Here is a 26755-nt window from a genome sequence, read left to right as displayed (position 1 = left end):
TTCCTGCTGGAAGGAGAATGGCAGATGCCTGGGGTTTTTATTTTGCGGGGAGAGAAACCTAGAAATTGGTATATGGCTTAAAGTATAAGTCTCTTATACTTCGAGCCTCAATAAATACCCACCGTCTATTAAACAATGGTGTGGGGACCGTGGCTACATTCAACCATGTTTCATACAGGCATCAATTGTGTGTGGATACCTATTTGGACGTCTGGAGGACTTATATTAACTTATATGTTAATATAACTTATATTAATTTAAGATTTGTGTTCTGATGGTCACTGTATCTGCAATGTGAACTGATCGTGGCTTATTTTTATTATTTGTATATCTAACAACATCTGGAAGGACACCTGAGGCCTACATCTCCAGAAGGAAGCATTATTGTGCTGAAGCTAAATATCAGCAACATAATAAACTATGCTGCTACCTACTTGATATTATGAACACATCAATTTGCTAGCTGCAAGCAGATCTTACAGATTCTGATTGTTGATTAAGCATACAAGTCAGAAATATTTCATGCTTAGCTAAGCATTAAAAAAAAAAAAAAATCCCATGAAAGCTTCTTAATGTTTTCTTTCATGGGTAGCAAGGTATCTTAAAGCAAAAAGTTAAAGAAATGTCATCTATAAGCTTTTCGGCAACAGCTTATATAACAAGATGTTGAAAAGGGGTGCACTGAGTATCTACCAATAAAAAATCTGTATTCTGAGAGAAAACACAGTTTAGTGGTACTTGCCGATATAATGGTCTTTACAGCTGTTTACCACTGATACCATTTGCTGTTTCTTTTAAAAGACACATAAGCATAATATGGGGAAATGCCAATGTTTAACAGATCGTTTCGTGCAATCTTTACAGATAATGGACAGTTATTTTTTTTTCTACCATAGAAGCTGATTCAGTGACTGGCAAACAATCTGGAGACAGCTGTGAAATCAACCAGGTAATATGCTCTAATGACTAATACGTCTGCAGGAGCTGGTGAAACTTTTTTGCTCAAGAGATTAATCTTGAATGAAAGTAAATGCTTTATAATGACAAATATTTAAGGGAAGTGGAGAATGAAAGATGCAATTCTAATTATTATAAAGAAATTACCAGTGATTTAGGGAGTAATAAATCTAAGCCTTTTGTTCACTTTAAATATTACCTGTGTGCAAGAATTGTACTCGTGCTTTCCAACACTGGATTAGGTACATAGTGCCCAGCACATGAAATCAATACAGGCTGAATTCAAATGTGGTATCTATCCGTATTACAAAATGATGATACTACACAATGTCATCAATTATCAGGGGAAATAGTGGGTGGTATTCAGCTTAGTATTAATCAGAGTATACCCATTGAAATTAATGTATCTGAGTAATATTAAATTGAATACTACCCCACATGTAACATCTTGGCACCTGAAAGTATTTCAGGGCATGCTTGTCCTAAGTCAGGCATAGGCAAACTCGGCTCTCCAGATGTTTTGGGACTACAACTCCCATCATCCCTGACCACTGGTCCTGTTAGCTAGGGATAATGGGAGTTGTAGTCCCAAAACATCTGAAGGGCCAAGTCTGCCTATGCCTGTCTTAAGTTTATCCCATCTAACTGTTTCCCCCCATTTAAAGTAATTGGGTCTCTGAAGAAGTATATAGGTCTGTCATGGAACCAGCTGCACTTTACTGACTTACACACAACTGATTCTAAAATCCGTAGAAATGACTGATAATAAAAAAAACAGAAAAAATATTTTCAGAACATGGAGAACTTAAACTGAACTCTTGTCTGCATTCTGCTGCAGCTGCTACTTAAGCCTCCCCCTTTACTTCACTCTATGCATGAACCTTAGTGCAGAAAGATCTGGATTTTAAACTTCAAGCAGAATCTCATGTCGTAACGGAAAGGCAAGAAAATGTACTAGCCAACCACTCCCCCACCCCTCGGAAAGCAACACTAAACAATGATACACAGTACAAAGTTTAAGAAGTGATTATGTAGATTATTAGGGACATGGGTGGCACTGTGGGTTAAACCACAGAGCCTAGGACTTGCTGATCAGAAGGTCGGCGGTTCGAATCCCCGCAACGGGGTGAGCTCCCATTGCTCGCTCCCTGCTCCTGCCAACCTAGCAGTTTGAAAGCACGTCAAAGTGCAAGTAGATAAATAGGTACCGCTCCGGTGGGAAGGTAAACGGCGTTTCCGTGCGCTGCTCTGGTTCGCCAGAAGCGGCTTAGTCATGCTGGCCACATGACCCGGAAGCTGTACGCCGGCTCCCTCGGCCAATAAAGCGAGATGAGCATCGCAACCCCAGAGTCGGTCACGAATGGACCAAATGGTCAGGGGTCCCTTTACCTTTATGTAGATTATTCATATTGACGCCAAGAGAGGCAGCCATGACTTTCCAGCCAAGACTTTCTTCTTATGGAAAACCCCTGCATCAAGGGGGCATAGGAGAAAGACCATATTCCCGCCTACAAATCTGCGTGTGTTTTGGGATCTAGGAGGGGAGGCCTTTCTCTTGAGTCCCATTGCACTCACAGGCAGAGGTGCCGTCTTCTCAAGAAGACTGAGGGGGCCTGATGTGACGGCCTGACATCACATGCGCAACATTAGCCATTCTCATTTTCATCTCCACTCTGCCTTGAGTCCCATCAGGGCAAATGGTGGTGTGTCTGGGCTATCAACTACAACCGGTGTGCTTGCCTGTTAGATACAGCAGTTCCAGACTAGCAATTCCAGACATTTATGCAGGAGTTCTATTGAGATAATGGGCTTATTCCTTGGTATGCGGGTACAGACAGGACTGCAGCCCAAATTCTAGCCACAGTTCTACCTTCTTACCCACTTAGCAAGTGATCCTCACTTTGGAACTGACATATTACCAGTTATGTCGGAAGAGCACAAATGTGTGTGCAGCTTCTACTTCATTTTCAAGTGTCCTGGTTTGAAATGAATAGGCTTATTAGGTGCAACACTGAAACGTGGCTCCCATGTCTGCAAGCAAACAAAAAACACGTTCCATGGTGATATCTGGCGATCAGGAAGCATGCACATTTTGCTATGCCTTCGCTTTGGAATTAAGCCCTTCCTCTCCTGAACACCCCTCCCCCCCCCACACACACTTCATCCATTTGAGAAAGGGATGGGATTAATTTTGAAATAGGATACAAAAATATAATTATGATAGGGGGATCCACTTTCACAAGGAATGATCATAAATGACAATCTAAAGGGAAGAACTGACCTTGTATAATTAGGAACTGTGAGTCACAATCACTCGGAAGAGCGATTCAATTTTGTAAGATGTAAATTGCTTAGAAAACTCAGAGGTGGGTGGAATCCTGTGTGATTGGAAGGAAGGTGGCTCTGGGAAATGCACCACATCCACAGGAGAAGAACAAAGTTAAAATAAAATGAAACTTCAGGAGGTCTTTATAATTGGCAATCACACTGAGCTGCATTTAGCCTATTGCATTTGAAAAATGGGCAATTAGATTTTTTCGTCTCACTAGTTCATAGCTAATTCTTAATATTAATCTCATACAGAATGTTAAATGTACTTCATTCAAAGAAGCAAATTGCTGCCTACAACCTATTTCCAATATTCTCACCAGGGACCTTATAACCAAGTCTGAGATAGGCACACGCTAGGTTTTGGGCAGGTGATAAATGCTAAGAAGTACCAGAAAAGAAAATGCACAATTTGTTCTACTAAAAGTGTACTTCTTTCAGCTACTTCTTTTGCGTTAAGAGTTGTCCAAGCGAATATGCTCCATAATAGTGTTTATTAATATTTGTGTACACAGGAACGCTATGCTTGATCTTCATTTGAACTTTCCCCCTAAAGTACAATTTCACGTCTTCAAGGCAAGCGTGAAACTGATGGAACATCATCTTGAAAGGGCTGAGGGGAAGTATTTATAGTTATTAATGATCTCCCTGTAGTTACAAGATTATTGAGGTCAAACCTGTATAAAAATATCTCTAGGTTACGTAGGAGGAACAACTAACTGCAGGTATATTGTTTTCAGAGGCTACTGATAACAAAGGTAAAAAAAACAACCAGGTCAAATGACACTGGGAACCCCAAAGGAAAATAAGTGGATACTGTTAAGGGGTGGGGAACATATAGCAGCCCTGTTGTCTTTGTTTAGGCAATTCAAGGTACAAATGAAAACAAACTCATTTTGCGGAAACTGACTCTTTAAGTGCCCTTTCATTGACCACTGTTGTCATGTCCAAACTTTGTCCAACAGTCCATAAGGCCAAGACCTTACAAAGTAGATATTGTTGCCATTATCCCTACAGGATTTATCTACGTGGTTCTTCCTTCACTTTTCTCCAGAAACTGAGACAGAAAAACAGTAATTTTGAGACATAGTGCTGCTAACGGCCTGGAACAGAGATCAGAGCTTTGCAAACAAGACCCCTGGAAACTACCTAGCATGACACCTCCACCTATCAGTGTCATAAACCACAGCAGTGTTTCTGGTTATAAACTTCAACACTGGGGAGATTAGAAGTCTCTGTGTACACAGGGAGCTTAAAGGTATCGTTATACGCTTTGCCAGCCAGAATTGGCATGAACTCTGAAGACTAAACCAATATCTATAGAGCTACAACTTGGACAAAGTCCTGTGCGAGACACATTTACTTGGCAACAGGAGGATTAACATTTTTATTTTTATTTTTTGGTTAATCTTAATGACTGCGAAGGGAGAGAGTCCTTAAGCAAAGCCATTTAGGACTTTAAAGGTCATGGCTGACACTTTGAATTGTGTCTGGGAGATTAAATAAAAGGAAATGGAGCAAAGCTGTAAAATATCCTGGCATGATCACGTATAGGAATACAGGAAAATAAGAAGCTGACTTACAGTGAGTCAGAACATTGGCCCATCCAACCCTCTCCATCACTTCAGAGAGAGAGTTCTCTCTCCTGAGAATTGAGAACCTGGGACCTTCTGCATAGAAAGCAGCTTGCTCTACTATTGAGCTATGGCGCTACCCCAAGTTGCACTGCACTTCTGCATAGATTTCAGTTGTCACCCTTCTCAAAACACTTCCACTTCAAAAATGTGCAGAGAAGCACATCTATGTCATAAAGTGGGACACATAAAATAACATTTTAGTAGCCTACTTTTGAGTTAAGCACTATTTCTTTATTTCCTGGTTGTCCCTTGACACTCCTCTTTGCTCGAGCTTTTAGAAAATTTGCTTCTTTGTTCTTCAGCCGACTGTGGTTCCAAACTCAGGCGCAGCAGGCCTATATACAGTGGTGCCTCGCAAGACGAAAAGAATCCGTTCTGTGATTCTCTTTGTCTAGCGGTTTTTTCGTCTTGCGAAACAAACCCATTGACGGATTAGCGGATTAGCGCTATTAGCGGCTTTTAGCGGCTTATCTGCTGATCGGATCAGCTGATAAGCGGTTTAGCGGCATAGAAAAGGGGGGGAGGGAAAAAAACCCCGCAGGAACTCGCAAGACATTGTCGTCTTGCGAAGCAAGCCCATAGGAAATTCGTTTTGCGAAGCACCTCCAAAACGGAAAACTCTTTCGTCTAGCGAGTTTTCCATCTTGCGAGGCATTCGTCTTGCGGGGCACCACTGTAGCTGGGACATCTGGCCAATGCAAAACTAGGGGAGAGCGGAGTATCCCACCCTCCTTTGTGGCCAGCCAGGAGAAATCCCCAACAGCTGCCTGCACGATGGAGAGACCTTTTGGTCTCCGGAGCTAAGGCTCTGCCATGACAAGCCACAACTGCCTCCCACCCAGAGACTGGGTAAGTGGCCATTATTTATTTATCTCCCAGTATCCAATATCTATGTCTTTTCACCCAAAAACTCATTCCCCCAGCCAGCCAGCCGCAAAGGGAAAGTGTATTTCGTATCATGATCTCAGAATTATCTCTGTCTGGAGTCTATTGAGATTATTTGTTGATTTTAAAAGCCACATCACTGCCTGAAAATGTCAAAGTGGCGTAATACAAGATAAAAGCAAACTACAAAAAGTATGAGTTGTTTTTTTAAAAAGAAATAGAAGCACTCTAAAAACGTAAAATAATAGAACAATTTCTACAGATGTGCAATTAATATTCCATAAATGACTGAGTCACACCTTAGGGAATTGAGATATTATTATGCCTGTTTCTATGCAGGGATAATTGTAACTGGAGGCACAAAGAAGCCAACTGCATTCTTTGGAAAGAAAGGCTACAAACACACGATGCCACATAAGCAACAACATTCTAGTTTTGTACGGGTGTTTTAACAACTTTGCCATTGGAAAACAAGTACTTTCAGCAGGTAATTAGAAGAACATACACTCATCACAACTAAAACCTCTGAGAAGCTCAACTAAATATATATATATTTAGAATGAGAAAAATATAATACAGATTTTTCTGCGTGAATAAAGTGCTGACAGAAACCCATTTAGGCCCATTTTGTGAGATTAGAACATAAGCAGTAAATGCACTCTCAGCTTATTTGTTCTAGCTGATGCTATTTGAATAGAAGCCCAAAGGCACAATCTTTTGAGAAAATAAGATTACCCCCCTCCTTAGTTTCAACTAAAACTGCTCATTGTAAAACAACAAATTACCCACTTCACTAGTAATTGATATTTACACAGATCTTAAATATCTAGAGAGACATTTTAAATCTCTGGAAAACATATACATATGAAAAGTTCATCCAAAACATAAGAGCAGAATTAGAAAAGGTCTTTAGAAATGTCTCTTCCACCATTCCACCTCCCTAACATACTTTTCCTTAAGGCATATAATTATTGCCTAGCATTTAAAACTCATTACGTGAACTTCTCAGAGCTAAGGTTTGAATGTAAATTGATTGTCTTCTTGTTCTAATGAAGTAGAGAGCTCAGAAAAAAATAATTCACAACTACATCTCCACAAAATACCTATGATTTACATCCTCTTTTCCTTTCTACTTGTAAGACTTGTTCACGTGAACTTCTGTGTTATTCACACCGTGTTAAGACATTTGCATGTGAACCACAGGTATTCTACTGCCTGGCAAAGATTAATGCAGTAATATTAATATAATAATATTATAATTAATGCAGTAATATTCTTAGGAACATACCTAAGGAAACACAGTCACTATGCAATATCAGAATATCCATTTCCTTTATCTTGCACTGTGGCAACAACAATATTTGCCTGACTGTCGCTGCTCCTCAGTCCTCAAATCTATGCTAGTGCTGAATGAAGCACCAGAGTAGGCATATAGCTGTGAAAGATTCCTCCCAGATCTCAGGTCATCATTTCATTTTCATATTTCCAGCTCCCGACACTTGCAGAGGAATGGGGTGGTGGATCGCCCCCGGCACCATTGGGGAGGGGGGCACCACTGCAGCCGCCCCTGGACATGTGCCGTGTACCCCTCCACCGCGCCGGGTGCCATGCCCCCGTGGGCAGCACACCATGCTCCCAGGACGCACGCCACACCCCCGCCTGCTCTCTGCCCCTGGTGCTGGAGCATGCAGTTTTGCCGCTCGTTCCTGAGTGGACTTTTTATTCAGAAATAAAGTTTATTCAGTGGGGGTTACTCCCTAGTAATTATGAACGTTTAAATTTTTTCCTGGTCTAAAATAGTCGAAATAGGTGGCACTCAACTTATTTCGCATTTAAATACAAGGTAAAGTGCACCATTTCATAAACTTTTCGTCCAAGAACAATTTCAAATGCTGCAAGGCGAATTCAAACTTCAGACAAGCTATTTACATGGTGACATTAGTCACTTTATCAGGGCAGGAGGTAATGGTGAAAATCCATGTTATTCATTATTTGACCGTTTCTGTGCCTGAAAGAAATAGCACTATCAAATAAATGCCAGTTACCTCCGTTATTTAGAGCATGGGTAGGCAAACTAAGGCCCGGGGGCTGGATCCGGCCCAATCGCCTCCTAAAACTGGCCCACAGACGGTCTGGGAATCAGCGTGTTTTTACATGACTAGAATGTGTCCTTTTATTTAGAATGCATCTCTGGTTTATTTGTGGGGCAAAGGAATTTGTTCAATCCCCCCCCCCACAAAATATAGTCTGCCCCCCCAAGGTCTGAGGGACAGTGGGCCAGCCCCCTCCTGAAAAAGTTTGCTGACCCCTGATTTAGAGCATGGTGCTGATAACGCCAATGTGGTGGCTCACGATATGCGCCATGTGCATATTCCTGCATCGCAGGGGAACCTTGGGTCCATTCCAACTCTACAAATACTATGATTCTAAGTCTTACATTTTTAAAGAAGAGAATTAATATAGGGCAACAATCCTTTTAGGGACCGTATCTCTCTTCCAAAACTTTACATTTGAAACATCTGTCAGTATAATTCCACTAGCATAAACTGAAGAAATAATGTATTTTTTTCTGATCGATGTCCTCTTTCACAGAACAATTAATCTGAAACATCTGGAGGGCTGCAGGTTGGGGAATGTTGCATTAGGTTGCCTAATGGATTAGCCTTTTCAGGGAGCTTCAAATGGTCATGTTTACAAATAATGTGCATAGTTATCATGATAGTCCTGGTTACCCAAAACTCCCATTATATTTTTTTGGGGGGGGAGAAAGTGTACAACGTGATAAACTGATTTTGATATTGTTGCCATGTGGACTTAGATCTGTAAGCCACACATTCAGACCAAGGGAGCTATTCTATGATGTGGATTATTCGGCCCTGGAAGTTCAAATACCATGGATTCATAGCAGGTGCTTCTTTCAATCTTCTCTGTCTTTTAAGCGGGCAAAATCAGCAACTTGTACTATTGTCTTATAATAACTAAGCAGATGGAAGGAGAATAAAAGGAGGTGACAGCCCTGAATGGTTGCCTTCAGGTTTTCATTTGTAACTTGTCTCGTTTCAAAACAGTCCTGGTCTATGCAAGAAACCAGCACTTACATACCATGAAGCATGTCAGCACTACGGTATAATGGGAGAGGCGAGTGAATTCTCATGAAGCTACTGAGACCATCTAGCATATCTAGGTCAAATCATACCGCAAAGGTACGACATAGGCCTTCTTATATAGAGTCTTTGTATTGTTGCAAGTGTTGCTATTATATGAGTTCAGCTGAGTAGTATACCTTTATAATCTTTGCTGCAAATATAGGGGGTCATTTAAAGCCTTAACAAAGTCAGACAAAGTCAGACTAAGCAGGGATACAAAAGAGGGCAAGTACTAGTAGGGTAAGAACAGAATATGAACAATAACAATGGGAAATACATTTTTCAGACCTTTTTCTTAACCCCCGTTAACACATCTGGCAGGAGACACTGGCTGAGAAGCACTAGGAAACGAGATTCTTTTGAGTGGGTATTTTGAACCCACAACAAACTTGACATGAGCCAACAAACTTGAACTTGAACAAGTTGAACTTGAACTTGAACAAACTTAACATGAGCCAACAAACTTGAACTTGAACAAGCTTGACCACAAACTTGACATGAGCCAACAGTGTGACACGGCAGCTAAAAAAGCCAATGCAATTCTGGGCCTCATCAATAGGAGTATAGCATCTAGATCAAGGGAAGTAATAGTGCCACTGTATTCTGCTCTGGTCAGACCACACCTGGAGTACTGTGTCCAGTTCTGGGCACCACAATTCAAGAAGGACACTGACAAACTGGAACGTGTCCAGAGGAGGGCAACCAAAATGGTCAAAGGCCTGGAAACGATGCCTTATGAGGAACGGCTAAGGGAGCTGGGCATGTTTAGCCTGGAGAAGAGGAGGTTAAGGGGTGATATGATAGCCATGTTCAAATATATAAAAGGATGTCACATAGAGGAGGGAGAAAGGTTGTTTTCTGCTGCTCCAGAGAAGCGGACACAGAGCAATGGAGCCAAACTACAAGAAAGAAGATTCCACCTAAACATTAGGAAGAACTTCCTGACAGTAAGAGCTGTTCGACAGTGGAATTTGCTGCCAAGGAGTGTGGTGGAGTCTCCTTTTTTGGAGGTCTTTAAGCAGAGGCTTGACAACCATATGTCAGGAGTGCTCTGATGGTGTTTCCTGCTTGGCAGGGGGTTGGACTCGATGGCCCTTGTGGTCTCTTCCAACTCTATGATTCTATGATTCTATGATTCTATGAACAGTCGTTTCAAGAAAACAAATTGGCCTACAGAAGAGGAAGCAAGGGTTTCTGATGGCAAAAGAGATACCTGACAGGACACTGTAGGTCTGAACAGAAACTATATGATGTGACGAGGGAAGAGATGAAAAGCCACATTGAGGCAAGAATTAACATGGGCATTCTGTAAATTAAGACAATCTTTTCACTTGTCTGCACTTATCCAAATACAATTTATCTAAAACTAAGCCCGCTTTAACAATGGTTTTTGCAGTGCCTTGTGTGCACCAAATATTCACTAAAACAGATTGTTATCATCTGGCATGATCATTGATTTACTGGTTTAAATTTGCCACACGGAAGTTATTTTGAACACAAAGGTGGGCGATTTGGTGTCTTTACAATCTGTGTCCTGTTCACATATGTTTATCCATAAGCCCGTTCTGTCACATGTGTACATAAATATTTGTTGTTTTTTGTTGTTAATCTGCACAAATATTTGCATTTAAATTCATATGTTCTAACGAAATTTCTCTCAAAATTTGAATTTTGCATTTTTAAATGCATTTTGCGCTACCAGCTGCATTGGGACATTCAGGAAGTGCGTAAGGCAGTGCAATTTGGAAGGTGTGCATCAAAATTCACAAAGTTAAAATTCCTCAGGCACCCCATTAGAAGATAAGCCCTTTACAAAGGCAGTCAGTGTATAAATCAAAGTGCAGACTACTTGTCCTAAAGAGATAGCTCTAAATCTCTTTATCTTCTGAAAAATCTTCTGAAAGTTAAAAGGGCGATTGCTATCTGTCATCCAGCTTCCTTTCCTGGTGGTTATAGAGATGGATCCTCTAAGAGGGCAGGCATAGCAACAATTTCCATATATTTTAAAAAGAAAAGAAAGAATTCCTTATAAGAGCTGCTGAAAATAGGATAAACAGAAGTGGGTTTAATTTGCAGGAAAGCAAAATATAGAGGAAGGTCAGCAATGGAAGTATATTCAGAGGAAGATAAGGAGTGGTCACCAACACAGGTATTCTATGTGTTCTTAGCATCATCATATGGAGGGCACCACTATGAAGGTTTCCAAAAGTGAGAGAGAGCACAATTATATGATATTTTGGGTGTATGTATATAATTTATAAAAACATACAAGACAGGTGAAATATGTAAGCTATGTTGTTGAAAACACTGATCACATGCTGACAAGATTGAATTTGAACTAAATTTTAAAAGGCCATGTGGATGTTGGGAAAAAGCACCAATGCAAAAGCCAGCTCCAGATGGCTGGAATGCAAAACAGGATGTTGTGGTTTGCTGCTGTACTGCTGGGGAAAAGGTGGAGCCTATTATCTGTACTGAGCACCGGATGTTAGCTCAGAGTGTCATGTGACCTGTGCTGGAAGTACAGGGGAGGAGTCGAGTCTCTTCTGATGGAGTCTGAAGGGAACAGTTGCATTTCTATGTACTGCTGAGTGACAGGAATAAAACATGTAAAAGGACTCCTGTCTGTCTCATTTCTCCTCCCTGGGAGAATGCAGGGAGGGAGAGAGAAGCAGAGAAGCAGAGGGTGTGTTCTATCTCACGTCTGATGAGAAGAATCGCCGGGTTTGTTTACCTAGCCTGCCGGGAGGTCGCAGACGGAAGGTAAACACAGTATCTCACTCAATTGCCTCGGGGGAGGCCAGGTACCTCTGACTGTGAGCGAAGATACTAACAGTGAAGTTGTCAGAATTTGGAAGAGACTAAAGAATTAAGGTAGGGGTGTGTGTGCAGAACGATGGGAGATATTGTGCCAATAGAACAATGGGAAATATGCAAACTGGATGTTCAGGGCTAGAAGGAAAGTAGGTTTTGGATCATGGATTGTTCCAAATTCCTTAAATCATTGCTGGGAAAGGGGTTTGCGTAAGTTTGAGAAATGTTATCATATGGGAAGATATGCTCTTGAAAGTAAATACTAGGCACTGGGTATTCCTGAAACCCTAGAACTTCTGAATCAATGGCTGCCAGGGAGCTTTCTTTATTTATGAGGTTGAATTTCTAACATATATATCTGAATCTTATTCCACGGCAATACATAATTTACCTTCTGGAGTGAGGTTTCTAAGCTTTACTTTGATGCAGTTATGCCTCCAAGAGAGGATTTCCATTATTATGGAGATGAAGTATCTTTAATGACTGCAATAATGTAATTGTACCCCAGGGCAAAATTCCTAATAATGCAATTGTATAGCTTTCAAGCACCAGTAAGAGACGTCTTCAGGGCAGGTTATTCATTAAGGGTGTAGTGTACAGTAGCTCTGCTTCACTGGAAGAGTAAGAAAGCTAAAGCAATAAAGCTCCCTTTTCAAGATAGGCTTTGCCTCCTGGGCAAGCATCTAACATCACACTTGGTTCTGCTTCGCAGTCAGCGGCAGCCTCCAGAGGAAGATTCCCAGCAGCCTAATAAGATACACCCTATTACTTCTCCAGACACTCAGTCCCAGATACCACCTATTACGGCATATATCTCAAAAAAGATACTGACAAATCTTTCACAAAATAGCCATATCTCTAAGACTTTTGCCTACCATAAGTCTCTCCAAAAACTGAAATGCATGTGTGTTGTTTTTTAAAAGAAGAATTACTTAAAATCTGAAGAAGTGTGCATGCACACGAAAGCTCATACCGATAACAAACTTAGTTGGTCTCGAAGGTGCTACTGGAAGGAATTTTTATTTATTTATTTATTTATTTTTTAAAAAAGAAAGAAAGAAGAGCACTGTTGGATCAGACCAAAGACCCATTTGGTACAGTATCCTTTGTAAAGGACTTTGAGATTACCGATCAAGCGCTATATAAATTTTATGAAATAAATATATCCTATTCTCATAGTAGCCAACTAGATATCTGTGGAAGCCCAGGACCTGAGTGGAACAGCATTCTCCCCTCCTGTCCTCCTCAGCAATTGGGATTCAGAAGGATTACTGCCTACAATACTCCAATACAATTTTCAGTGGCCAAGCAGTGCCAAGCCCTGGGTTGACCTGGACTCTAAAAAAACTTGTTTCCCAGGACTGTCCTTGCATTGTTTCTAACTTGGCAGGACAGCTTTCTATCTCCTGATGGACCTGGAATCAAGACATCTTTTCATCCAGAGCTGAAAGCCTGAATTATTTCCCTAGCTCCCTCCCCCTGCTTTTATCCCTTGGTTATTTGCACTATTGCTACAATCTACACATTCCTCTGTATCACCTCAATCCCCCATCCCCAAACATGGCAGAGACACAAATACAAGATGGGTGAAACCCATCTTGGCACAAATAGAGGCACAAATACAAGATGGGTGACACCTGGCTTGAGAGCAGTACATGTGAAAAGGATCTAGGAGTCTTGGTTGACCACAAACTTGACATGAGCCAACAGTGTGACGCGGCAGCAAAAAAAGCCAATGCAATTCTGGGCTGCATCAATAGGAGTATAGCATCTAGATCAAGGGAAGTAATAGTGCCACTGTATTCTGCTCTGGTCAGACCTCACCTGGAGTACTGTGTCCAGTTCTGGGCACCACAGTTCAAGAAGGACACTGACAAACTGGAACGTGTCCAGAGGAGGGCAACCAAAATGGTCAAAGGCCTGGAAACGATGCCTTATGAGGAACGGCTAAGGGAGCTGGGCATGTTTAGCCTGGAGAAGAGGAGGTTAAGGGGTGATATGATAGCCATGTTCAAATATATAAAAGGATGTCATATAGAGGAGGGAGAAAGGTTGTTTTCTGTTGCTCCAGAGAAGCGGACACGGAGCAATGGATCCAAACTACAAGAAAGAAGATTCCACCTAAACATTAGGAAGAACTTCCTGACAGTAAGAGCTGTTCGACAGTGGAATTTGCTGCCAAGGAGTGTGGTGGAGTCTCCTTCTTTGGAGGTCTTTAAGCAGAGGCTTGACAACCATATGTCAGGAGTGCTCTGATGGTGTTTCCTGCTTGGCAGGGGGTTGGACTCGATGACCCTTGTGGTCTATTCCAACTCTATGATTCTATGATTCTAGGCTGCAAATACTAGGCAATGCTGCAGGTCCTCCTCCCTCTTCCTCTTCCCCTGCCACTGCAAATGACAAACTAAACACTGCAATTGCCTAGTTGATCCTCAAATAATTTCTGTTTACCAGGACTCTCACAGATTGCAATGATCTGAAGGATTCTCTAAAATGGTATTTTGATAGCTATTCTCTTGGAGCTAGTCAAAACAAAAATACTGTTCTTTAAACTATATGAAGAGGCAGGTGATGTACAGTGAACTTAGGAATCAATAGGGTTTCCTTCTCCCTTAACAGCAAACACCTGAGCTTTTCACAACAATCATTGTCAAACCAATATTCATGGGAGATATAAAAAGATTAGCAGTCACAAAACACAAGCAGTAGATTTTTTTTTTTAAAAAAGATTACCTCTCATTTTCTTTTAGGATCTCTCTTCCTTTCTTCCAGGTAAAGGTAGGCCTCGGAGAAGCTTTGGGTTTACACTCGATTGAAGCGTCACCACCAACTTTGACAAAAGTTAACCTTTTCAAGAAGTTTTTTGAAAAATCTGGACCTACAGCTGAAAGACAATAGGTAAAAGGGCTTAGAACACATGAGAAGTATTATCCAACTCATTTTTAATAAAGCATTTTTTTTTTAAAAAAAAGCTGAATTTCTTCACTACTGATCATGTACAGCACACACAAGTACATTTCATAATGGCGCCTCTAAAGCAGGGATAACCAACTTGGTGCTCTCTAGACTCCCAGCAGTTCCAGCCAACATGGAGAATGGACTGGAATGATGGAAGTTGTAGTCTAACCACTTTGAAGGGTACCACATCGGAGAGCACCATGTTGGCTGCAAGAGCAGATGTCTTAAGCAAACACATAAATGAAACAATGGCTTGCACTCCAAGATGCACTTCTGTGCAAGGAGGGAACCTTGCTTTTTGCCAATTCCCCATCATGTTGCACCCCTTGTAAAGCTGTTCCTGAAGGAGGTCTCTGGAACAACCTGAAAATTTGGTGGGAAGCAGTCTGAAGCAAGAAGGGAGAATCACCTCCCTCTAGATCAGTGTTTCCCAACCACTGTTCCGCGGCACACTAGTGTGCCGCGAGATGTTGCCTGGTGTGCCGCGAGATGTTGCCTGGAGGGAGGCGGGCGAGTTGGGCGGCGAGAGGCGGGGCGGCGACGGCGAGGAGAGGCCGCCCAGCGCTGGGCTCTCGCCGTCTGCCTGCCTGGCTGCCTGCGAGCTCGGCGGGCAGCGCCTCCGTCCGCAGCGCCCGCCTCGCGGCTCTCATTCCCTGCCCCTGCCAAAGCTCACCCAGCCAAGCCGCGCTCTCCTTCCTGCCTCGCTTTGCTGCCTCCTCCCCCCCACCCCCAAAGCTTGGAGGTTCCCCAGCAAGGGGGAGGGAAAAAAATTGAAACTTACACTTTCGTGCGTCCCTCCCGGCGTGACGCTGCGCGCTGACGTCACGGGGCTGTAATGGTGGTGTGCCTCGAGATTTTTTTCATCAAACAAGTGTGCCTTTGCCCAAAAAAGGTTGGGAAACACTGCTCTAGATCCAAGTCAAATCTGCAGTATGATTTCACTGACGTTACAAATATTGGGCACTATGTAAGAACCTCTTCTCACAAAACCTTTACTGTCTGTGTGGCATCTTGAACAACTAGGGTACATTTATACTAGAGGTCCTGGTTTGCAAAGGCACTGTAAGTCTCAAGTCCCCTGTCAATCAAAGGAGACTTATCCTGTGAAGGCTAACCTGAACTCCACATCACCACTTAGGAAAGGTTGAGCATGAGACATGCACATCTCCCTAGAACAGGGGTCAGCAACCCGCGGCTCCGGAGCCGTATGTGGCTCTTTTACACCTTTGCCACGGCTCTGGGGCGGATACTAGCGAGGGGAGGAGGCGCATTGTGTGCCCTGACACTCCCCACTGTGGTGTTGGCTTTTTGCAGTATGGTAGCGCTGCAGAGAGCTTGCTGGGGAGACCATGCATTAAAAAGGGACTCAAAAATAACTTAAAGAAGGTTTTAATAAGAAAAACAAAAACTCCATTTACACTAAATACATCAACAAACCAGACCCAACCACCAACCCATCCCCCAGGGTAATGGGAGAGCTAGGTGCTGCTCCTTATATACTACACCCAGATGCTGACACACCTTAATCAAATACAACTCAGCAGCACCTGCTATGTTTCACAGCTGTAAAGCTGGGTCTCGTTATCTTGCTCTGGCCCTTGCTCTGGCCCCTTAAAGACATACACATGGAGTGGAACAATGATGAACCTTTACATTTAAAGAAACCATTCAACATGTGGCAGGCGCTGTACTGGCTGTGACGTCGCATGGGGGTGGTGCGTGCGTTAGTCACGTACCATCCCGACGTCACCTGCCCGCCCGCCCGCTACATTGTAAGGGGCATGTACGCTGGTCACTACATTGAAAGGGGGCATGTACACTGGTCACTGTTTTGAAGGGGAGTGAAGAACACACACACACACACAAAAAGGTAACTTGTTAATTTAATGTTTATTTCTATGAGCAGGAGTAATTCTGAGGGGTCAAACAAAGAAATAATAATAAAAAGTGACAAAAAAGTTATTTTTATAATGACGAGTTTTGTGGCTCCCAGTTTTTTTTCCCTTCGGAAACGGGTCCAAGTGGCTCTTTTTGCCTTAAAGGTTGCAGACCCCTGCCCTAGAAGCTTCATGACCTCCATGTACGTTCATCATACCATGATTGCAAATTTAAGTGATAATCAGTATAAATGTCAATAAACCTCTCAAGTCAGATCACGCCCCCTATGAACTGTGGTTTGTTCCTGTAAGTCTGTGTACCTTATGGCTCTAAGTCTTCCTCTATCTCTGTGTTTCTTTAGGTCAATGGGCTTTGCAAGAAGTGTGACTTTTCAAAATGTTGCCTGCAAAGCACCAAAGCGCTCTGGATTTGTTTATTTATTTTGTTAAAGAATAGCAGGTTTTTTTGTTTTGTTTTAAAAAAGCTAAAAGCTTAATTTAAGCTTTTTAATCTTAAAAACAAAAAACTGGAACTCTGCAGGCCCACCAAACAAGCTCAGGAAGGGGGAAAATACACACTTCAGCCATCTCTTAATTATTTTAAGATATGAAAGAGCAAGAGACAAACCCCCACTCTCCCCATGGGTTATGGAAGAAAGTGAGTTCCTTTTATTTCATCTACAAAGGCTCCTAGATTTATTTATCTGTAATTTGGCAGCCTTGATCCATTGAAGAGGGGCTCCTGTGACTGTAAATTTCATCCACTTTGGCTCAAAGGGGAGAAGTTAAAGCCATTGTCAGAGTTTCTGTTATTGTTTTATACAGAGCAGCTCAGAACCTCAAACAAAGATCGAAGCAGACAGAGCACAGTGTTTCAGAAACATAACTGATTGTTTTTTTAAAAAAACACAGAGATACAAGACACATTTTTGAGCCTGTGCACACCCCTAATAGCTATACCATATAACACCATAAAGGACAGAATCAAGGAACATTCAAAGTAATCTTGATAAACTGGAACTCTGGCCTGCAACCAAAAGATGTTCAACACACACACACAAAAACCCCATACATACAAAAATAAATAAATCATAGGCATAATTTCATTCTGGGGGAGGCTTGGATTGACAGCCTTACATGTACAAAGGGTCTATGTGTCTTATTTTGTTACAAGCTGAACATGAGACAGCAGTGTGATGCAGCTACTACAAAAGTGAATAGAAAGCAATAGCTCTACTCTATTCTGCTCCAGTTGAATCACCTCTGAAGTACTGTCTTCAGTTCTGGGTGCCACATAATAAAAAAGCACATCATCAAAGCAGAGTGTGTCCAGAGGAGAATGGCCCTAATGGTTTGGATACCAAGTCCTATGGTTGAAAGAGCTGAGTATGTTTAGCCTACATGAGAGAATATTAAGGTCTTCAAATATCTGAAGGGCTACATGCAAGGTGGAGGAGACTCGTTTTCTTAGAGCTCCAGAAAGCAGGACTAGAACAAATGTGTGGCGATTCCAGGGAAGCAGATTTCCTAGTGGTGAGAATTGCTCAACAGTGGAACATACGTTCCACTTCAGTGGGCTCTCCTGTTTAAGGAGGAGTTGGACAGACACGTGTCAGGGAAACTATAACTGCATCCAGCAAGGATTTGATGACCTTCAGGGTACCTCCTCAAACTTTCTTTGCTGTTGCAGCAGACAGGAAGGACATTTTGTTTGTAGTAACATTTTGGGCTAGTATCATCCGATACTCTGGCGGGGGTAGGGAGGAATCTAATGTTAAAGGACGGAAAGGAAAGAACAGGCCACAAATAAAACAATTATGTCAGCTGCAGAAGTGGTGGGAAACGAGGCATAGCGTTGGGAAGGAGATCTGGCATTGGCATTTGTCAAGATGTTAGATGTGTGAAGGGGCAAGTGTTCCGTTCCCCAAGAGGAGTAGCAATCTGGTCCGATTATAGGAATGGAACAAGAAGAATAAAGGAAGTTCCATAAGTGCTCAAAAAATGCAGGACCAATAATGATGAGTGAAGAGGTGCCAGGCATTTCAGGGAAAGGGTAGAGTCATAATGAAATCTTACTCACTGAATTCTAAAAATAAATAATCATAATAAAATCCAATAAAATTCCACTGAAAAACTAGAGACCAACCCTTGTTTTCAATCTGGTTCCCTGCACTGCACTGCAAGTAATCGGTCTGACCGTAATAGCATTTGCCTGCTACAACGGAAAACATATAACTACTGAACACCAAGTGGCAAACATGAGGTTTGTGAATGATACGACCAAAGAACATATTATCCAAGAATTATGATTAAGCCTTTATTTCCTGTCTGCATTAAAAATTATCAGTAAAAGGCAGGTACCCTTATTCCTAGTAGAGAATATAGCTGCTTAATTCAAAATGAAGGAGAGCACATTATTGTGTGAGCGCTCTAATTAAGGAACATTCTAATTATAGCAGACTTAGCAATGCATTTGTTGGACAGCAATGCTTCAGCTTCGTGTTTCACTTTTAATATATGTAGGACATCTATTCATTCCACATCCAATTTTAAGTCTCTTGGCACTGCAGTAACTTTTTGCAGAAACAAAGCATGCTTGGGTTCTTTGTCTGTTATCAGCACACAGAATACAGCTTTTTGAAGTATCCCTCAGATTAGAAAGGCATCACCCTCTGGGCCTAAGGAACTAGGTCCTTCATCTGGATCAGCACTCCTCTTGCAGGACACCTTAAGGCCAACTGATCCAGTGGAGGCTCCCACTGACAGAAAGGGTGATGGTGGACATTTCAATCAATCCTTCCTTCCCCCTACAACTGAACATTCCACTGCCCATGCTGTTTCAGTGCGTAGCCATTGCATCTCCAGTATACTTTCAGGATGGACAAGGTGCTGCACAGGAATTCCATTCCCATTCTGTCATCAACATTGTCCTATGAAACTCCTGGGGTCTCTATATCCAAGTCAGAGTTTCCTTTTAATTAACGCAAAAATTACATGACCGTATCACATAAGAAGAGCCCTGCCGGATTAGGCCAATGGCCCATCTAATCCAGCATCCTCTTTTCACATGGACAACCTAAGGGAAGCCTGCAAGGAGGACTCAGGCTCACCAGAACTTTTCCCCTCCTGCAGTTTCCAGAAACTGGTATTCAGACACATTCTGACTGTGGAGGCAGAGGTTAGCCCTCATGGCTAGAAGATACTGACAGCCCTTATCCTCCATAAATTTTCTTGATTAATCCCAGAACAATGGACAAATATATTCTTTGCAGATAGACAGTTAACAGTGTTTCTCAGTGTCCTGCTCCTCCCTTTTGGCCAACCAATTGGGATGGACCGCTCTTGATAATGGTTATTCTTCTGAGATTGCCCAATGTCTGTTAGCTCTTATGGTTGACTGTGCTAGGGAATCCTGCTGCATCCGTATTCCTTCTTTAGAGAAAATCCTTTCAACAAGCTTTTTAAGTATTGGAACTATTTTACATGTGGAACTATTTTAAAATGTTTTCAATGCTTTTATATATATGAATTGTTTTATATATGGAACTGTTTTTAATTGATTTTGCATTTCCCTTGATTTATGGTTGTTTTATGATGTTATGCTTTATTGCTGTACCCTGCTCTGGGACCTGGTAAAGGGCAGGTAAGGAATCCAATGAATAAATGATATATGATGTCCTAGTTACATTGGCAGCAAAAGGGGATGGAACTGGTGCAGAACAGAGATTGTCCACTCCAATGGGCACATAGTAGTGCTAGCTCAGTCCGTAGAGTATGAAATTCTCAGGCCCTTGGGTTCAAGCTCCACATTGGGCAAAATACTCCAGGATTTCAGGGGGTTGGACTAGATGACCCTTGGGGCCCCTTCCAACAATTCTATGATTCTATGAATCTAACATGTCTCCTCAATTTTCCAAATTCCAGTTCAAATACAGCCCTGCCACAAAACGTCTGAAACAGACCATCATCTACTGCCTTGAGAATAATTTTCCTTAGCACAGTGGCTAGAGAGAAAAGGCCTGAATTTTAGTGACAGGTCACTGTCCCTGACAGATGCCTGTGCAAAATACCTCCAGTGCCCAGTGACCATTATAGATGTTTGGCAGCCTGACAAAGGGACAAAGCAAGATCTCACTGAGACTCTGGAGAAAATTAGGGTCACAGGGCATGGGCAGAGAAGGCAAGCTGCTCAGCATTCTATGCAGTCCCTACCCTTGAAAAGAAATCCCAACAAGAAGATTTGGTAAATTCTTAAGGTCTTAAGATACAGCAAACACATCCACTTTTTATGCAATATAGATATATATTGTATGAAAAATGCCATGTACCTCTGCTCATGTTTAGTGGATGCCTCTTGTTTAGTTTTAATTTTGTTTGTTTGTTATGAGGAGTTTTTCAAAAAATTGTTTATTGGAGATGAGTTTTTCTTTTTAAAAACAGAACGGTCAATCTCATGTACAGGCAAAAAAATACATTTTAAGGTGTGATTACCTGTTGTTGTTACCTCTCCCCCCGCGTACACAAATACTTGTTTAAATTATGTAACAAAGGACTCCCTATATAATGGTATTCCGATTTGAATTTCTTTTTACACGTCCAGGAAAACTTTCGATATAGAAATGGTTGCAGGGAATTTAATAGCTGCTGTACAAGAATAAAAAGGCAGCTGCACAGATTGGGAATGTTCCAAATGTGGTTTGAAAAATGTTTCTTTATAAAGAAAACAGTTTGCATGTAAAACCAAAGTGAAACACACAAACATGCTTTACGGTTTTTCTATGTGTATATGTGCTAGCATCTGAATGAGATGTGTGTTGTCCTAGTCATTCAGTAGATACACTTGTGCTGGTTTTAACCTTTAAAGCCCTATACGGCCTAGCACCCTCGTACCTACGGGAACGCCTCTCCTGGTATGCCCCACGGAGGACCTTACGGTCTGCTAATAATAACATCTTGGAGATCCCAGGCCTCAGGGAGACTAGGCTTGCCTCGACCAGGGCCAAGGCCTTTTCTGCCTTGACCCCGGCCTGGTGGAACGCTCTGCCACAAGAGCTCAGGCCCCTGCGGGATTTGACATCTTTCCGCAGGGCCTGCAAGACGGAGTTGTTCCGCCAGGCCTTTGGTCAGGGCTCAGCCTGACTCCCCTTCCATTTTTGTATAAGAACTAGTACGAAAGAGGCCTCCCAGCCCATATAAGAACAGCATAAACAGTTGGGCCGATGAGCATTTACTGTTCCCAACCCAAATCCTGCGGAATGCCATCTAATTCAGATTTTAATTTGATCCTGACTTGTTTTTAGGGGGTAATTTAATTATTGCTTGATTTTATACCAGTGTTTTATATTTGATGTTAGCCGCCCTGAGCCCGGTTTTGGCCGGGGAGGGTAGGATACAAATAAAAGTATATTATTGTTATTGTTCTATTGATGGAACTGGGAGGCAGCCAGAAGGTCACAGTTCCTCTGACAGCACAGAAACATGAAAGTATTCCCTCCACTCTTACACTCATTTATTCAGAAACCTTCAAGTACTCTGGTTACAAGTAATATACTTTACATGTTCTCTGGTTAATCTAGTACAAGACAAACTGGAAGTCCTTGATTTTATACTATAATTTGTAACCAGTGTGTAAGGCAGACTTCTATAGCAACTGCTGAATAGCCTAAAGAAGAATCTATGGCTTTATTTGGATTTCTTTTATACGAAAGGTAACATCCCTAATAGATTTTGCCACTATGGATTCTAATTTGTTGAATGTTACTTGTTCTTTCCTCCAGCAGCAATAATTTCGGGGTGTTCCCCCACCACTTTGTAGGCATCTATCCTTTTTAATAAAAAAATGCCCAGCAAAAACCAAACACTGGCTGCTCAAGGAACACCTTAAACCTTCCTCTTTAGAAGAGATTAAAATTACAATATTGAACATTCTCTTTGAAATATATCAGACACAATGCTATCTACTCACAAATTGTATTAACTGTTTTAAAAAGAAAATATTGGGCAACTGACAACATAGTTCTTGACGGTTACCATGCCTATGAAATCAAGGCCTCTAAACTGCTCGGATATCTATATTGATTCTCAAAAGGTTTCTTGGAGCAGTACAAGGGAGCAAAACACCTGGTGACAGCAAAAAAGAAAGATGGTTTTGGTAAGGAAGGAGAGAGGGACGGGCAATTTGACATACTCATTTTTGGAAGTCTTCTATCTTGATCCAAAGACGTTATATTGGCATCAGTTTTATGGAGAATTACATGGGACTAGATTACAATCAAACAATCCCAGTGTGTAAATTTGACACATCAGAAAGTCTAAAAGCAAGATTTGTACTCACACGTTACGTTTAGTGTTAACTAAAGCCTGCACCTATCATAACATGATTCGTTCCAATGTTTTATGTGAACACCAGACACGTGGCTAAAAATTATGCACGTTATCAAACAAACACCCAATTCAAGGTCAGTTTCTTGGTCATTGTTTCTTCTGCTTGTATACAGTCTCATAGATAAGAGCTCCAGATTACAGAGCAAGGTTATATGCTGGCTGTATTAAAAGGTTCTGTTTCTGGTTCACTGCAAGTTCATACTATGGCACTAAACCATAGAAAGGGCAGTGGGGTCATGCTGCTGGTTTCACTGGCCCTTGTTGCATGTTTCACTGGCCCTGCCCTCAACCTGCAAACACCAAGGGTGGACTTCTGCAGCCTTTGTGCATAGATTTCAAGGAAGGTAGTCTTCTATGCAAGAAGAGAAGAGGAGTTTGGACTTGATATCCCACCTTTCACTCCCCTTAAGGAGTCTCAAAGCGGCTCACAATCTCCTCTCCCTTCCTCTCCCACAACAAACACTCTGTGAGGTGAGTGAGGCTGAGAGACGTCAGAGAAGTGTGACTAGCCCACGGTCACCCAGCAGCTGCATGTAGAGGAGCGGGGAAGCGAACCCGGTTCACCAGATTACGAGTCCACCACTCTTAACCACTACACCATGCTGGCTGCCTGGATTCCTATGTCATCAGATGCAAGCTGGATTCTATGTCATCAGATGTTCAGCTCATGAGGAACCCCATGCAGACATCCTACTGCCCCTTCACCATGCAGAAGGAGAATTTTCAGCATGGCATGGGGGGTGGGAATACACTTCTGTGAAATTATGGGGGGAGCAGTGCTAAAAGTAGATAAGAACACAACTAACCATAGCAGGGTAGACACTACCACTCCCTGAACACCCTAGAATAACACTTAAATCCTGGACATTATGAGGTGGGGAGAGAGGAAATGCCAGCTTCCCGATGGAGGCTGTTAAAAGAAACTATGCCCCCGCCTCTGGCAGAGAGCTTTAAAAACTGTTAAAGAAAGCTAAGGAGAGAGATAATACCGATCTGCCATCCACTACAGGACTTTCTACACTTCCCCCCTCATATGGGCCAATGTAGAAGAGTGGCTGAGGACAAGGACTTAACGATGAAGGTCTTACAGAGGTCAAGTAACACCAAGGGAAGCTGGGGAAAATGCTCACATCTTTATGTATTACATCTTTTTCCGAATTCTTCCTTACCAGCAATGCACAACACATTTTGCACATAGGCTGTTTTATGCTGAGAATTTACTTTTGAGCAGTTAGAATCTTTGGGAGCATCTAATGATGCTCCCTTAACCAGTGGTTAAGGCATGAACTATCATTTTAGTGGGGGAGGAGGGAAATCTGAAGTCAGAACTCTGGCACCTTAAATCTACATGCTTCTGTCACATCAGAATAGTTCAGTCAGTAACTAGAGAGTGCACACTGGTAGGAAACCACAGCTCCTGTGAGGTAGCGTGTGTGTGTGTGTGTGTGTGTGTGTGTGTGTGTGTGTGTTGCTAATTAGAAATACTGCTATCCTTCAGAAAAGGCTTACATGCTATGTGCTCTGAGATCTTAAGTCTTCTCTATTGGAGGAAGCTCCTCTGGATCTTACCCACAGCTCACCCATTTGTTTGCTTCTTAAAACCCACGTCAGCATGAAGCCATCACTACATCTTGTGGAGATGAATGCTGGACTCTGATCATGTACAGTGGTGCCCCGCAAGACGAATGCCTCGCAAGACGGAAAACTCGCTAGACGAAAGAGTTTTCCGTTTTGGAGGTGCTTCGCAAAACAAATTTCCTATGGGCTTGCTTCGCAAGACGACAATGTCTTGCGAGTTCCTGCTGGGTTTTTTTCCTTCCCCCCCTTTTCTAAGCCGCTAAGCCGCTTATCAGCTGATCCGATCAGCAGATAAGCCGCTAAAAGCCGCTAATAGCGCTAATCCGCTAATCCTTCAATGGGCTTGCTTCGCAAGACGATAAAACCGCTAGACGAAGAGAATCACAGAACGGATTCTTTTCGTCTTGCGAGGCACCACTGTATCAAGCTTAGATAGCCAGTGAATGCACGTCACATCCACATTTTTGCTACTGTGGAAGTTTCAGGAAACCCCACTAGAAAGGCATACCCACGGAAGAAGAGTTTGGCCTTGATACCCCGCCTTTCACTCCCCTTAAGGAGTCTCAAAGTCACTCACAATCTCCTTTCCCTTCCTCCCCCACAACAAACACTCTGTGAGGTGAGTGAGGCTGAGAGACTTCAAAGAAGTGTGACTAGCCCAAGGTCACCCAGCAGCTGCATGTGGAGGAGCGGAGACGCAAACCCTGTTCACCAGATTATGAGTCCACCACTCTTAACCACTACACCATGCTGGCTACAGATCATGGATCAAAGCTATGTTGCACTCTGTGTTTTTCCAGGATTTACAATGTTAGATTCCATGTGTGGAGAGACTACTGAAGACTTTGGATGTTTTGTAATATCTGTTTATTTTTTCCAATATACAGATTGGCCAGGAGGGAAGCAAGAAATTGTAAAGGCAGTACCAGACCAAAAGCAGCATCAGTCCCCAGCAGATATAACAGCACTCTAGCCACCTCCCGTTGCTACTTCTTGCTAGCTGGTTGGGGAGGTGGGGGCGGGACTATGAAATGCGTTTTCACTCTCTGTCCAAATCCAAACTGCTTCTTTCTGCCTCCACCACACATGCACATGTGACTTAAAGCACCTTCTACAGAACATTATTAAAGAGAAATAAGCAGCCACTAGTGGACATAAAGGAAATCCTTACTGCTCATTATCTAGAAGGAGAGGGTCACCGCTTCTCTTTGGCCCAGCAGAACAGCATGATCCATAACAGGTGGAGAGACTGTGTTGTGGGGCATTCACTTTTACCCCCTCTTTTTTATTTTAAAAAGCAAGGTAATTAGACTTGCAATCTTCCATGTTTCTTCAATAATGATTCAGTCAGTGCTACCACGCTGTAATGCACAGCTGAGAGGAACTCAGACACCAAAGGCTGTCTTCTTTCATTTCACAAAAAGGCATAAGGAGACTGGGATGGGAATGGAGTGCCAAAAGAGGACCTGTAGCAGTCAAGTCCTGAATATGCTTTTAAAGCAAGACTCTGTGGCACAATTCAAGTTCTTAAAAATGTGAAATGCCCACATCAGAAGGTCTAAAACTCAGGATCCCCTCAGTGTGTAAAGAGTGGAGTAATTACAGATTTACTGCACAGAAAAAAATACTGTATAGAAGGTACTAGGAGGTCTAGGAACACAGGAAGCTGACTTAGGAGTATAAGACGGATATTGACAAGCTGGAATGCGTGACCAAGATGATCAAGGGTCTGGAAACCAAGGCTTTGAGGAACGGCAAAAGGAGCTGGGTATGTTTAGCCTGGAAAACAGAAGACTGAGAGGAGATACGATAGCCATCTTCAAATATCTAAAGGGTTTGCTTGTTTTCTCCTGCTCCAGATTCGAACCAATGCCTTCATGTTACAAGAAAGGAGATTATTACTAAACATTCTGGCGGTAAGAGCTGTTTGACAGTGGAACAGACTCCTTCAGAATGTGGTGGACTCTCCTTCTTTGCAGATATTAAAGAAGAGGTTGGGTGGCCATCTGTCATGTAGGATGTAGTTGAGATTTCTGCATTGAAGTGGGTTGGAGTAGACGACCCTCAGGATGCCTTCCAACTCTACAAGTCTATGATTCCATGAGTCCATCTAGCTCAGTATTGTCTTCACTGACTAGCAGCTTGTCTCAAGGGTTTCAGATAGGAGACTTTTCCAGTCCTGCCTGAAGAT

At 42.3% G+C, this 26755-nt stretch overlaps 1 protein-coding gene and 1 long non-coding RNA gene across 13 annotated transcripts in view; one reads left to right on the top strand and one right to left on the bottom strand.

Moving 5' to 3' along the window:
* LOC308581527 (contactin-4) overlaps window positions 1-26755 on the bottom strand; it is a 527693-nt gene that overhangs the window by 75718 nt on the left and 425220 nt on the right. For all 12 annotated transcript variants that reach the window (XM_081184014.1, XM_081184021.1, XM_081184022.1 and 9 more), the window contains one exon: window positions 14501-14651. In XM_081184014.1, coding sequence (XP_081040140.1) covers window positions 14501-14651 — 151 coding nt within the window. The remainder of the gene's footprint in view (window positions 1-14500; window positions 14652-26755) is intronic.
* On the top strand, window positions 895-11093 carry LOC308581761. Its single transcript, XR_014005259.1, has 3 exons — window positions 895-949; window positions 8876-9010; window positions 11030-11093. It is a non-coding gene; the product is annotated as an uncharacterized lncRNA (long non-coding RNA).

The sequence above is a fragment of the Podarcis bocagei genome (assembly GCF_964188305.1).
Source record: "Podarcis bocagei genome assembly, chromosome: 2".
In the NCBI taxonomy this organism is placed as follows: domain Eukaryota; kingdom Metazoa; phylum Chordata; class Lepidosauria; order Squamata; family Lacertidae; genus Podarcis; species Podarcis bocagei.
Note: the sequence above shows the minus strand (reverse complement) of the source record. Positions and strands in the feature narration are given on the sequence as shown.